The sequence below is a fragment of the Geotrypetes seraphini genome, chromosome 5 (genome assembly GCF_902459505.1).
Source record: "Geotrypetes seraphini chromosome 5, aGeoSer1.1, whole genome shotgun sequence".
Taxonomy (NCBI): domain Eukaryota; kingdom Metazoa; phylum Chordata; class Amphibia; order Gymnophiona; family Dermophiidae; genus Geotrypetes; species Geotrypetes seraphini.
The window spans coordinates 112551175-112566484 of NC_047088.1; the positions used below are offsets into that span (position 1 = coordinate 112551175).

Below are 15310 nucleotides of genomic sequence, written 5' to 3' on the forward strand. Positions count from 1 at the left end.
ACCCCCTCTCCTGTCTTTACCTGGTGTGGGAAATGGGAAATGTGGGACTGGATTCTTATTCACAGGACCTTTATTATGCAAGGGCAAATAAGTCTTTGAACAAGGAACATCTTTAATTCCTAGTGCCCTTTGCTGTTCTTGCTTAACCTCACTCTTGGATTTATTATCAATGACTGGTCTGGTTTCAGGGCATGTAGGCTGAAACCTAGGGGTTTTATGGATTTCTGCCTTTTCCCTATCACAATATATAACCACAAAAAGACAGCATACAAGTCCCATCTCCTTCCTTTTTTGCTGGAAGATAACTCTTGTAACTGATCTACTCTATATAAAACAAAGGGGTCATTTTACTAAGTTGCAGTATGAGCGTATATGAGTTATTCCTGCGAGCCTAAGCCATTTTTACTTCAGCCATGAAAATGCCCTTTTTTCTATTTTTACTAGTAATAGCCATGTGCCAATGTCGCTATTAGCAAGTAGTCATTTTTCAGAATTACTGCAGGAGTACTTACCACAAGTAGAGGAGTAGCCAAGTAGTTAGTGCAATGGTCTGAAAACCTAGGGAATTGGGTTTGTTTCTCCACTGCAGCTCCTTGTAACTTTAGGCAAGTTACTTAACCCTCCAGTACCTGTATACTAGAGGTCTGCACGGGAACGAGGATCGCAGTTCCCGCGGGAATCCCCCCCCCCCTAACCCACGGGACTCCCACGGGGACCCACCTCTGGCCCAAGACCTCCCACGGGGATGGAAGGCTTTGGAAGCATGGTTCGTCCATATAATATAATGGACACGTCAGTCTTAGTAAAAGAGGGGGTTTATAAGTTCATTACCTGAACAGAAAACAAAAAAGGGTTCCACCAAAGAGATTCCACAAGGAAAACAGCAGCGCAAACACAAAAGAAACTGTGGAATTGATGATCCTGTCAGAAGTAATTGCTGCTTTTTATGGGGACGGGCGGGGATGGAGATAATTCCTTGTGGGGATGGGTGGGAACGGAGAGGATCCTGGTGGGGACGGGTGGGATTTCTGTCCCCGTGCAACTCTCTACTGTATACTGTATTCTACTTACATTGCTTTGATTGTAAATATAGAAAGGCAGTATATCAACTCCCATTCTCTCTATCTTGTAGTCAGTAAGAGTTCCTATGTTATGTGTGCACTAACTACTTAGCATTCAGTAATGTAGTTGTGCTAACTGGTTAGCACAGGAATGCTTACTCTCTGCCCCTGACCTGCCCCTTCAAAAACAAAAAGAAAAATCTTATAGCGCATGGTTAGCATCACAGATGGTAAAGTTACCTAAGCATGAACATGTCCTTCATTACTCCAATTTTTCTGTGTCCCACCTTATGGAAGCAAGAAGCTACATCAGTAAGGGGCACGTCATGGCAGAGAGAAGGTTCTGGTCAGCAGGCAGCCTATGTCAGGGCCCTTGAAGGAGAAAGGAACTTTCGAAGTAAATGAGGGGTTAGGAGATCAGAAACTGGGGATATACCGGAGCAGGGAAGGAGATGAGAGAGATAAGGAGTCAGTGACCACCGGGGGAGTAAGGGGGGCAATGCCTTCAGACTCCAGAGCTCATCTGGGCAATCTGGCCACCTTTTTTGTTATTATTCATTATTGAAACAGGTCTAGTTTCAAAGATCCAAGTTTTGCCCTGGATCTTTTCTGCAGTGTTTCATTATTGCAGAAAAACATTCAGATCATAAGTCTGCCCTAATCTGCCCCCCCCCCCCCCCCATGAGAGTTAGACACACTGCAAAGAGCATAGAAAACCATCTAAAAATGTGTTTCAAAATTGGTAATTTGAACTAGAGAATGACACGGTGACAAAATTCATCACCGTTCCTGTCCCTGCGGATAACCGCATGTCATTTTCTAGTGTCTATTTCAACCTCGGTCCTTCTATACCAGCATTCTTCAAAGCAAAGCTTGCGGGTCAATGGTTATGCCCAATTATACTCTGATTCTTCCCTCTCTCCTTAAAGAATGACATGAAAATGGTTTCCCACGGTTATCCGCGGGGACGGGAACGGTGATGAATTTTGTCACCGTGTCATTCTCTAATTTGAACATCATAGCAAACAAAACATCCAAATGCCATTCACTTTGTGGCATCATTTGGACATTTTTCTCTTTTGAAAATGAGTCCCATTATATATCACTATTTTCTTTAAAAAAAAAAAAAAGATTCAGGCCAATATCCAGCCCCAGGATTGGATATCTCAGTGGATAATTTAAATTTGACTCAACCCTAGAATACGAGACATTGGATGTTAAACCTGCAACTCTTATGAGTTGTTAATTTTGTATTTCAAACTGATCATGATTGGATGTTGAAACTTTTCTTTCATCATCAAGATGTTGTTTCTTGAGTGTAAAATTAGAGCCTTCCCCGATATAGCAAGGCTAATGCAAAAGGGTCACCAACAGTTTTTGAAGTTATGTTCTTGAGCTGTACAATTAGGAGAGTTATTTTGGTTTAACTTCCCTTGTTAATGCTTGGTCAGATCAAATTTAGCTAAATATATGTTCTAGTCACCTTATAATTTTTTTTGACTCTAAACTAGTTACTTTTCCTCCTCCTTAGGGCCCCTTTTACAAAGCCATGCTAGCGATGCTGTTGCGGTAAATGCACCAAAGCCCATTCAGTTCCTATGGGCTATGATGCATTTACCATGGAAGCGTTGCTGCCACGGCTTTGTAAAAGAGGTACTTAGTTTGTTATTCTATCATTACCATCTATTTCAACTCCATAATTCTTAACATATTATATTGCTATAGTGAGTTAACTCACCCCCCCTTCTTTTTATTGTTTGAATTTCCTGGGATGGTGCCTTGACTGTCTCCTAAATTGTAGATTGATATGAGAGAGGACTTGTTTTGGTTTTCCTTTATTAAGGATTAATATTGATCTTATGTCATTTTGATTGCACTTTCATTTAGTTCTCTATCTTTTGTATCAAGAATTTTTTTCTTGGGAGTGTAATTTAAAAATGACTTTAAAATTAAATTAAAAAGAGATTGACTTGGTTATGATCTGTGGTCTACCCTATTTGAGGGATGGAATTCTTTCTCTGAGTCATAGAGTGGGTCCCTTGAGTTGAGAGAACGTGAGCAGAAAAGACCTGCCTAGATTTGATCCAGCGGTCTGATGTCAGAGAAGGGGCGGGACCCCGGCAGAGAGAAGACGTTCCAAAGCCGTTCAGCAGCTTGCAAAGATCGCTAGCGCCAGCGATCTTATTGCAGGCTGCTGAAGTTAGGGAGATTGATTCTGGAGGCCAAGGGAACAGCAGGCCTTCCGGAGGGGGAGGGGGGTGTAGTCCTTCGGGGGGGGGGAAGTGCAGCCTTCCGGGGGAGGGGGTACAGGCCTTCAGAGGGGGGGGACAGGCAGGCCTTCAAAGGGGGAGAACAGGCCTTCAGGGGGGACAGGGAGGCAGGCTTTCAGGGGGATGCAGGCCTTCATGGGAGGGACAGACCAGAGGAGGGGGGCCCTGGTGTAGAAGTACACGGAGGGAGGGAGGGAAGGGGGGGGTTCAAAGAGACATGCATATGCTGGACTTTGGGGTGGAAGAAATAATGGATCTGAAAATAGAGGAGAGGAAGAGAGATGATGGACAATGGGATTTAGAGAGGGAAGGAACAGAAAGGGAGTGAAGTTGGACACAAGGTATGGTGTGGAGAGGGGATAGAGATACTGGATAGGAGGGTAGTTGGGAAAGGAAAGGGAGAGATGGTGGACCCTGGGGTGGTGGGGAGGGAGAGAGAGATGCTGGATGAAAGGGTAGTTAAGAAAGGATGGATCTGTGGATGGAGACGAAAAAAAAGAAAGATGCCAGACCTCCGGGGGAGGGAAGGGAAACAGAAGGGGAGGACAGAGATGGCAGATGGATGGTTAGAACGGAGAAAGAAGAAAGAAGGAGACCCTGGCAAGCAAGTTATCAGAAGACAACCAGAGCCTGGGACCAACAAGATTTGAATGATCAGACAACAAAAGGTAGAAAAACTAATTTTATTTTCCCTTTTGTGATTACAATATGTCAGATTTGAAACGTATAAACTGCCTGATCTGGTGTTAGACCTCAAATGTGAGCTAGGATTTAAGAGAGAGAGAAAAAGTCTTTTTTATTTGTTTATTTTGTTTACACCACAGCGCCAGTGTGGTTAGGAGAAGGCAAAGGGAATGAAAAGGCTATAAAAGGGGTGAAGAGCCTCTAAAATAAACCCACCAGGATGTTTGAAAAAAACACCCAATTGGGCATGAAAATCGAATTGAATTGAAAAACCAATTCAGTAGGCTGAATCAAATCAAATCAAATTTTTTTTTCCTGAATTGGGCAACACTAGTTACAACCTTAACCACCTTACTGGGCAGACTGGATGGGCTACATTGTTCTTTATCTGTCATCATTTACTATGTTACTATATTGTAGAATAGCTGTTTGCTTTATTTGCTAGGGTGAAGTAACCATTATTTCTGTTTATCTGGTGATTGAGAATAAACTTAGATTATCAACATAGAGGGGCATTTTCAAAACATACATCTAAATTCAATTTGGACGTATGGTGTTAGACGTGCTGATGTTCTGGAGACAGGTATGCATGTTTGTATTCTGATCTTTGTAGGTGTGAGGGGGTCCGTGAGCAATGGGGGAGTATTGGGGGGGGGGGGGTGCTTACCTTGATGCATGCAGTGGTCATCTGGTCAGTTTGGGCCCCTTTTTTGCACTTAGACCTTTCAAAAAAAGTTCCAAATGTATAAGTTCTGTCCAGGATGTCTTGCAAATGGTTTGATTATCACAGCAAGATGTCCATGTCTAACCCACCTTTGAGACTGGCCAAAGCCCACCCATAACACACTTTCACCACTCCCATCTCCTGCTATGAACGTACAGAGGCTGGAACACCTCACTAGAAGTACAAAAAGACGGTTTTGATTATCGGCACTTGGACATCCTAGCAATTAGAACATCCAAGTGCTGAGTTAGGATGCTTTTTGGACGTCTATGTCTTTTGATTATGGGCCTTGTAGCCTAAAACCGTGTTCTGACCCTAACTTGACACAAGCAAGAAGAAAGCTTTCAGATTCTTAGTGCTATTGTAATGGATTAAAAAAATTTATCGTTTTTACAAAATTAATTTTTGTTTCAGGAGTGATGCCTCAGATGAATTTAGGTCTTGGTCGCCTTCCCCATCCATCTTATGCAAGAGGTCAGTCCTTTAGTTTCGTATCCTTGAAAAGATGGGGTGCTTTCAAGCTTTGCAGCACTGTATACACTTTGTAGTGCATTATAAATGTTTAATAGTAGGATACTGAATCTATGCAGAATTAACTCTATAACTCACTTATGTGTCTGTTTTTAGAGGCTACTAATCTATGCCATGTTAATATTATTACTACTAATCATTTCTATAGCACTACTAGATATATGCAGCAGCACTGCACACTTTATGTGCAGGTACTTTCTCTGTCCCTAGTGGGCTCACAATCTAAATGGTTTTGTACCTGGGGCACTGGAGGGTTACCATGACTTGGCCAAAGTCAGAAGGAGCTGAAGTGTTCCAAAGAAAACAGTGAATAAAAAAATAACACCTGGATTGATACAAGAAAATTAAAACAACAGAAAATATGATTTAAAAACTTAAGTAAGTCTTGGTGTACAAAAATCATAAGCAGAACTATGATAATACAAAGAATACAATATACAGGAAAACACCTAACACAGTGCGTGTTTCAGCATTTGAACTTCCTCAGGAGTCCATGTTGCTTGAACAGAAAAAAGTACTGGACAGATATGAAGTACAGCGAAATGCTATACCTTCAACTATAATTAGCAGACAGCTTAGGCAACTCACATTTCATATCTGTCCAGTACTTTTTGTATTCAAGCAACAATGTTTTTCCTTTATATTGGATTCTTTGTATTAAAATTCTGCTCTTGATTTTTGTACACCAAAACATACATTTTCTAGATAAATTTTCTGTTGTTTTTAATTTTCCCTATATCAATCCATGGTTTTTCTGTGCTACACTTTTTTTCTGAATTTTTCTCCTCTTTTGTTTGGTTAACTGAACCCAGTTCCCCAGGATTTCAGTCCACTGCACTAACCATTAGACTTCTACTCCAATCCACTATAAGGATTGGAGTAGAATCTAAGGATCTCAGATTTCAGGAGTGTAACTCGGCTGGGACAGGAGTGCCACTGGACTCTGTGCTCTCTGCCCTACCATTTAACATCTATATGGCTGCTATAGGTAATCTATTTGAGTCCTTGGGAGTTGAATATCAAATATATGCAGATGATATTTTCTTCTTCCCAGTAGGTGGTGGGGAAAATAATGTTGAACAATCATTGTCTGTATACATGTGTAAGATTGAGGAGTGGAAAACACCCTCTGTTCCTTCCTTAGAGTTGGTGTATGAAAAAAGTAGATGATTATTATTTGATGTCTCAACTAACAACTAAAAAGTATGGTCAGATTATCTCATTTCACAATGTTATTGTAGCTATTTGCCATTAGAAGAGGCTCATTTTATTTGATCAGAAATGATAGCTGCTTGTTTTCTGTCTTTTAAGGAGCCAGCGATACCCAGCCTGGTGCTGGTTTAGGACCAGCAGGAACTAAAGCAGGAGGTATATCATACTTGCTTATAATCTGGATGTTGGCACTGTGAACTTCATTTTGCCCTCTTGAAGACTCTAGTACACAGATTCCTCTAGAATGGTGATTCTCAACCAGTGTGTTAGTGGCAGGTGTGCTACCAAATTTTTGACAAATTAGAAAGCAAGCCTGAGTTTTATCTTACAATTACCTGTGCCTGCAAGCTGAGGAAAGCAGAGATCCAGAGTCAAGTACTCGATATCCCCATTAACTGGTCTCTATTTCTACTTCTCCACTACCTTCAATGATAACTACTGCTACCAGCCCCAACTAGAAATCTTGCAGATCTGCTATTCATAGATTCTAGGTAGCATATTTGCAGGGTTTTTGTGTCACTTTACAGTATCTGGCAGTGGAGGAATTTTGTGTTGCTGCTACTGAGACACCAGAACTTAAATATATATAGTATTTATATTGTATGACAAGTTGTAAGGCAGGGGTGTCAAAGTCCCTCCTTGAGGGCCACAATCCAGTCAGGTTTTCAGTATTTCTCCAATGAATATGCATGAGATCTATTAGCATAAAATGAAAGAAGTGCATGCAAATAGATCTCATACATATTCATTGGGAAAATCCTGAAATCCCAACTGGATTGTGGCCCTTGAGGAGGGACTTTGACAACCCTGCTGTAAGGGAAACATCCTTAGCTCTATACTCTAGAACAGTGGTTCCCAAACCTGTTTTGGTGGACCCCCAGCCAGTCAGGTTTTCCAGATATCCCTAATGAATATGCATGAGAGAGATTTGCATATAATGGAAGTGACAGGTATGCAAATCTCTCTCATGCATATTCATTAGGGATATCTTGAAAACCTGACTGGCTGGGGGTCCCCCAGGACAGGTTTGGGAACCACTGCTCTAGAACAAGGGTGGGCAACTCTGGTCCTTGAGGGCCGGAATCCAGTTGGGTTTTCAGGATTTCCCCAATGAATATGCATTGAAAGCAGTACATGCAAATAGATCTCATGCATATTCATTAGGGAAATCCTGAAAACCCGACTAGATTCCATCCCTCGAGGAGTGAGTTGACCACCCCTGCTCTAGAATATGTAAAAGTTTATTGATATTGATGATGTCAGTAAGTATGAATTTGTCTACCATTCAAACCCAAATCAAAAGCTATATGCAACATATTAATCCCAATTAGCATATAGTTTGTATTTTTTTAAAGTAAAATAAAATTTGATCATTTTAACAGTTTATTTAAAAAAGTTCTATTTAAGAATATTTTATATTTAGGATTTAGGATTTTATGTTTGTTCAACTGTGAATTGTAGTGTCAGTGTGTCACACACATGAACATCATCTATCAGGTATGTCACAACAGCAGAAAGGTTCAGAACCACTGCTCTGTGATATTGGAAATAGGTTAGGTCAGGCCTTCTTTTACCTCCTTTTGCTTCTATGAACCTATATTCAAATTTTGCTAGTTAAATGAAACTGCAAAATCATAGATGCTTTGAGACTAGTACCAGGATTGGCTCATCCTTTTCAGAACTCTTTCTCCCCCAAGATGTTTTCTTTATTTATTTCTTCTAAATATAAAAATTATTATTTCAGAGCAGTGTGACACCTGGGGCCAATCATTTTTTTACACTGCCCCCCCCCCTCACCACCATGTAAAAAAATATTTTTTAATAATAACCATGGAGACTAAAAGATGAGAGTGATGAAAAAAGCAAACATATTAAACAAATACTTCTGTGTTCACGGAAGAAGATCCTGGAGAAGAACCGAGATTGTCTGGCAAAATTACACATGAGAATGGAGTAGATGGCATGCCATTCACGGCAGAAAGTGTTTATGAATAACTTGAAAAATTTAAAATGAACAAAACAATGGGACTGAATGGGATCCATTCCTGGATATTGAGGGAGCTCAGAGAGGTTCTGGCGATTCCTATTAAAGATTTGTTCAACAAATCTTTGGAGACAGAAGTGGTTCCTGGGGATTGGAGAAGAGCAGATGTGGTCCCTATTCACAAAAGGGGTCACAGAGATGAAGTGGGAAACTTCAGGCCAGTAAGCCTTACTTCAGTTATTGGAAAAATAATGGAAGTATTGCTGAAAGAAAGGATAGTGAAATTCCTAGAATCAAATGGTTTTACTAAAAGTAAAAATAAATAAATGCAAGCTGAATATCCAACTAATTAAATTGCAACACCCAAAAGATATTCATTCATTGAAACCAACATTATGAGTAAAAATAGATAAAGGTCCCTATAGATTACGGAGAAAAGACCTCAGTTTCTTCTAAGGGTCTTAGGCACTTGGAGGAACTCTATGATTGCATACAAGCTATCATTGGAAAAAACATCCTTGGTCTACAAAAACTCCATTTTTACTAATTCAGGTTAGTCCATCATCAAAACATCAATAAATATGTTTAAAGCATAGGAGACCATTACTTATCTTTTAAAGGTATCTTTCCACTGGTGTCAGTACAAAATCTCAGCAGTTGTAGAATCACAATCTCCTGAAGTTATAACATCTGAAGCCTTCGGAAGAAATAATTAAATCCAGAATTCCCAACAAGGCCCTGTTCCGCAAAATTGCTGCATCAGGGGAAATTCTAAAAAGCAAAAGAAAATAAACCTACTATCCTATAAGGATCCCATATAGCAGGTGAAACATTCTCACATCACCCACCATACAAACAAGAGCTACCGCTTCACAAATTGTCCATAAGGAAATGGCGACTCGACGTTCACCCAGGTCTAACATCAATTCGCAATGACGTCAAGGTCAGTCAATCAAAAATGCTCTGGAGGGAAAGAAGAAATCAATCAAGCCCGCTGAACCACTTCATCTCTCAGACGTTCAAAAAGCTCAAAAGAAAGCACGCCATTCAATCTTAGCATTTAATCCACTGGGGGCGCAAGTGTGTAATCTGAATATCCATTTCTGCTCGTGTTGCCTTAGAAAAGTTTTAAAATTACCTCCTTTGCTCGAAGGGCATAGCTGTTCAATAATCCAGCATTGCATATCAGAAAAAGTGTTGTCAAGTCACCATTTCCATATGGACAATTTGTGAAGCAGTAGCTCTTTCTTCTGCCACCCTACCTTCCGTCAGGAATCTTCCACATCATCAGAAAGAATGGGTTCAACAATCAAACTAAAAAGCCCACGAAGTCCCCACATTTGAACTTCGAATTGGAGCAGATGAAAGAAATGCCGTGGGAGATAACCATTGTAGTGGGAATGGAGAATGGCTAGCTATCAACAAAAACTAAGTGACATTCTATCTGATACTGGCTGCCATATTAAGTGACAGGAAGACTTTTCTACAGGGAGCTGTTTTTGTAGAACTCTAATTGTAAACTAATAACGATAATACATGACATAAGCCCTTTACAGACACAAGTTGGGAGTTTTTTTGTATATATCTGATACTGTCTCCTTTTCTATCTGATACTTTCTATCTGATACTGTCTCCTTTTCTTGGCTCCCCCTTTCACTCACTCTGTCTCTCTTCATGCATTCTCTCCTTACCTTTCTTGACCCCTTGTACTCTTTTAATTACCTCCATCTCTAACCCCAACCTTTCCCCTATGCTCCACCTTTCACAAATCCCCTCACTTTTCCTTCTCACTCCACCCCTTTCTGTTTGGTCTGTCCCCTCTTCTTTTAACTTCTTTTCTAATTCCACCCCTTCCTTTATGCTGTCTCTGCTTTTGTATTTCCACTCTTTCCTTTTGCTGTGCCACCTCACCTTCCCCCTTCCTCTTCTTTAACCCACCCTTTTCTTTATGCTCTACTCTCTTCACCCTTCCTCACCCTTTATGCCCCATACCTTCTCAGACCTGCCAAGTTAGTGGGAGACTCCTGATTTTGTGGATCATCTCTTACACTAGGATCTCCCACTGAACAGCTTCCCCTCTTTTCTTGTCTAGGCCCTTTTATTCTAGCTTTAGTACAACACAGTTTATCCACGGCCTCCCTTCCCCAGGAATGGAAAAAATCCATTACCTTTCCAATCTTGAAAGATTATAAAGTTTCTCCAGATGAAACTTCTAATTATCGTCCTATCGCAAATATTCCTTTCATAGCCAAACTTACAGAGAGACTAGTTTTTGAACAACTTTCAGATTTCATAGAAACAACCAATGTACTCCACCCTCATCAAACTGGTTTCCGTAAATATTATAGTACAGAATACACCTTGAATGGTCTAATTAACAACATTCACTACTTTTTAGACCATCACAAATCGGTTATCTTAATCTCCCTAGATTTAACAGCTGCTTTTGACACCATAGATCATAACCTTTTATTAGATCGTCTAAACTCTATTGGTGTCAAAGACCAAGTTTTAGAGTGGTTTTCCTCTTTTCTTACAAATCGATCCACTGTCATCAGCTTTAATAATAATATTTCTAAATGTTATTCTACAAATTATGGAATTCCACAAGGTTCAATACTTTCACCCCTCCTCTTCAATATATTTCTCTCTCCACTTTTAAACTTAGCACAGTCTTTAGGTTTTACCACTTTTGCTTATGCTGATGACATACAACTAATTCATCCTTTGGATCCTGAAAATTTGGACCATATAACAAGTATAAACAATAAACTTCTTTCGATAAAAAACTGGCTTTTCTCAAACAAATTAGCTTTAAACCTTCAAAAAACAAAAACAAAGTTGTTTATTTGGAAAAATGATATTAAATTAATTGCTCCAATTTCTATTAATAACGCCGCATTAGACATGGTTACTACCATAAAAATTCTAGGCATTTTGATTGATGATAAACTTACATACCATAACCACATTAGTAATACTGTTAAAACATGTTTTTACAAATTGCGTCTCATTCGTTCGCTTTCCAAATTCCTTCAGCCTGAATCCTTAAATATCCTGGTTCATTCTTTAATAATCTCTAAATTGGACTACTGTAATTCCCTTTTCATTAATATTACACAAAAGGAAAAAAAAAGACTACAATTAATTCAGAATACAGCCGTCAAATTAATCTATAATGCAAAAAAATATGACCATGTTACTCCCCTTCTTATCAGATCTCATTGGTTACCGGTAACACACCGTATTACGTTTAAACTTTTATTTTTATTTTTTAAAACCATCACTTTCAACGAGCCACAATTCATTAATAGATGGTTAATCCCGTATAACACGTCTCGTTCACTTCGCTCATCTTGTTCCAACCTTTTGTCGGTCCCCTCGTTGAAGGTGATTGGAACTAGGCGTAACGACATGTTCTCTGTTATTGCCCCTCAGTCTTGGAATCTCTTACCGCAACACATTAGGGAATTAAAAGATTTATCCATTTTTAAAAAAACACTAAAAACATTTCTCTTTAAAGATGCATATGATTTTTAATAGTTTATCATGCTTTTTTATTTACCTATAAATTTATTTCCCCTTCCTATTTGTTTTTCCCTTTGTTATTACTCTTCCTTTCCTATCCAATTATTGTAATTTCTTCCCTATTTATCCTCACAATTCAAGTATGTCTCAATACCCTAACTAACATTTTAATATACGTATGTAATTAAGTATGTTTAATATTTAAGAAAATTTTACTTTATATTGTCAATAACATTTAATTTGCATGTGTTAAGGTTTCAATCTGTATGTATTAAGGCTTTGTACATCGCTTAGTGATTTAAAATAGGCGATTCATTAAGAATAAATAAACTTGAAACTTGAAACTTGAAATGCCTTAATGAAACATCAACTCCTGCTGCCGCAGTACAAGCCTCGTGATAAGAGCTAGTCCTGCAGCAGCAGGAAATGGTGTTTTATTAAAGGATCTCCTGCTGCTGCTGGAAGGGGAAGTAACTTCTGGTGCCACGGCTGCCATTGGAGTGTGCCGGGGTGGGACTATGAATGGGGCTGAACAGAGCTGTGTGAAAGCCTGGACAGAGCTATGGATGGGCTGGGGCCATGCCCTAAATCTCCTGCTGAAAAAGTTGGCCCCCCTTGGAAACTGCCTTCTTCTCTGATGCTTGGCCCATCTCTGCTAGCAGGACCCAGGGTCTCTAGCTACCTCTTCCAGATTGCCATGCCACCTCTTCTGCCAGCAAAATCTGGGGACTCCCTCCAGCTCTTCCAGGCTGCCACTATGATTTTCCACTAGTGGGGCCCAGGGACTCCTGACAGCTCTTACTTCTGCCTCTTCTGCCAGTGGGACTCAGGGGGACTTGCACTGGTTCTTGCAATTGCCACTGCTGTTCCACCTTTTCTGGCTGCAGGACATGGGGACTCCTGCCAGCTCTTCACTTTTGCCGCTGCTCTTCTCTATTCAGCTGAAGCCTTATGCAGCTGTTTGTGGGTGTATGCAAAAATAGCACTGCCCGTGCTCCTACCACCAATTTGAAATACAGCCTTGTGGACATGTGAACAAACAAACACAGAGTTTAGCCAAGCAGGGGTAGGCAATTCTGGTCCTCGAGAGCCGGAGCCAGGTCAGGTTTTCAGGATATCCACAATAAATATGCATGAGATAGATTCGCATCTCAAGGAGGCAGTGCATGCAAATCCATCTCATACATATTCATTGTGGATATCCTGAAAACCTGACCTGGCTCCAGCTCTCGAGGACTGGAATTGCCTACCCCTGGTTTAGTGAAAGGCACATAAAAAAATTAACTAACCTACCAGACATAGGGTTTGGGGTTTTTTTTTTTCACAGCTATCAAGCTTCTTTTGCTGCTATAAAAAATCAATTGGCTCAGTTTTGGAGAGTTCTATCTGCAGTTTCCTTTAGACTGTGCTCAAATTAAAAGCAGCTAGAAACTCCTATACCTGAAGTGGAATCTATTAGGATTTTTAAAAAAAAACTCCGCATGACAATAAGAGAAATCATGTAGTATGAAGACATTAAACCATAAGGAAGGATGAAGCAATTATCCACAGTAAACAGTAATTGCAGTGCTGTTAATGTATCTTTGATTGTTTGAATGCTGCTATAGGGCAGTAAAATTTTCTGGAAGATGATGTTTTGATGGCACAGTTGTTTACATTTTAATTCCTTCTTTGAGATTCAACTTAATTAATAAAAATGTCCATTTGTCCTTTTTTCATTTTCACTTTCAGGGAAGTACCTGGGTTATGGTCCTGAAGGGAACCAGCAGGGACTAGGTAAGGAACTTGAAAAGCTCTCTGTGACACCAGGAAGGGGCACATCAAGGCCAAAACTAGAGTGGGGCAACCAAAGCTTTGACTAAGGGTAACCTTGAAAGATTTATAACAGGATTACAGACTTTTTTGTTCTGGATCACATTTGACTAGGAGGTTCTTGGCATACTATTTCATCTCCAATTTTAGTTTGGGTTGGGTTCCTTACCATATCTCAGAACTAGTTGCACTCCTTTACCCTTTACTGTCTGGATATGCTGCTCTTACTCCTTCTTACCTACGTAGTAACATATTGTAAATGACGGCAGATAAAGACCTGAACGGTCCATCCAGTCTACCCATTAAAAATACATGACTAAATTAACTTGTCTCTTCGTTGATATTTCTGGTCCATAGACTGTAAAGTCTGGTATTGTCCTCTTAGGTTCCAACTGCTGAAGTTGCTGTCCAAGTTCACTCCAGCCTATCCAACCATCCTGTTTGCAGGAAATCTATCATAAATTTTGTCCAGTAACATCCACATCTTCCAAGTTAGTGGAGTTCCCATTGATGCCCTCCCCAGCCATCCTATACCAAATCACCACATGTGGGACACAGCCCATAAAAAGTCTGTCTAGTACCGGCCTTAGTTCTTTAATTTACACCCTTCATTTTCTAATTAGAGATCCTCTATGTTTATCTTCCTGTCCTATCGATATTGTGGCTTACTCTTTCTTTTAAGCTTATATTTTGTCCATTGTACACTGTTCAGACTTGAAACTTACATAGTAACATAGTAGATGACGGCAGATAAAGACCCGAATGGTCCATCCAGTCTGCCCAACCTGATTCAATTTACATTTTTTTTTGTAATTTTTCTTCTTAGCTATTTCTGGGCAAGAATCCAAAGCTTTACCCGGTACTGTGCTTGGGTTCCAACTGCCAAAATCTCTGTTAAGACTTACTCCAGCCCATCTACACCCTCCTAGCCATTGAAGCCCTCCCCTGCCCATCCTCCACCAAACGGCCATACACAGACACAGACCGTGCAAGTCTGCCCAGTAACTGGCCTAGTTCAATATTTACTATTATTTTCTGATTCTAAATCTTCTGTGTTCATCCCACGCTTCTTTGAACTCAGTCACAGTTTTACTCTCCACCACCTCTCTCGGGAGCGCATTCCAGGCATCCACTACCCTCTCCGTAAAGTAGAATTTCCTAACATTGCCCCTGAATCTACCACCCCTCAACCTCAAATTATGTCCTCTGGTTTTACCATTTTCCTTTCTCTGGAAAAGATTTTGTTCTACGTTAATACCCTTCAAGTATTTGAACGTCTGAATCATATCTCCCCTGTCTCTCCTTTCCTCTAGGGTATACATATTCAGGGCTTCCAGTCTCTCCTCATACGTCTTCTGGCGCAAGCCTCCTATCATTTTTGTCGCCCTCCTCTGGACCGCCTCAAGTCTTCTTACGTCTTTCGCCAGATACGGTCTCCAAAACTGAACACAATACTCCAAGTGGGGCCTCACCAATGACCTGTACAGGGGCATCAACACCTTCT

The 15310-nt window shown here is 40.3% G+C and overlaps 1 protein-coding gene across 1 annotated transcript in view; it reads left to right on the forward strand.

Annotated features, from left to right (window-relative positions):
• Positions 1–3945: 3945 nt before the first annotated feature.
• The window catches only part of LOC117361472 (fibroin heavy chain-like), an 85430-nt gene continuing 74065 nt past the window's right edge, over positions 3946–15310 (forward strand). The window contains exons 1-4 of the mRNA XM_033946862.1: positions 3946–3999; positions 5154–5213; positions 6582–6638; positions 13726–13770. Coding sequence (XP_033802753.1) covers positions 5159–5213; positions 6582–6638; positions 13726–13770 — 157 coding nt within the window. The 5' untranslated portion in view covers positions 3946–3999; positions 5154–5158. The remainder of the gene's footprint in view (positions 4000–5153; positions 5214–6581; positions 6639–13725; positions 13771–15310) is intronic.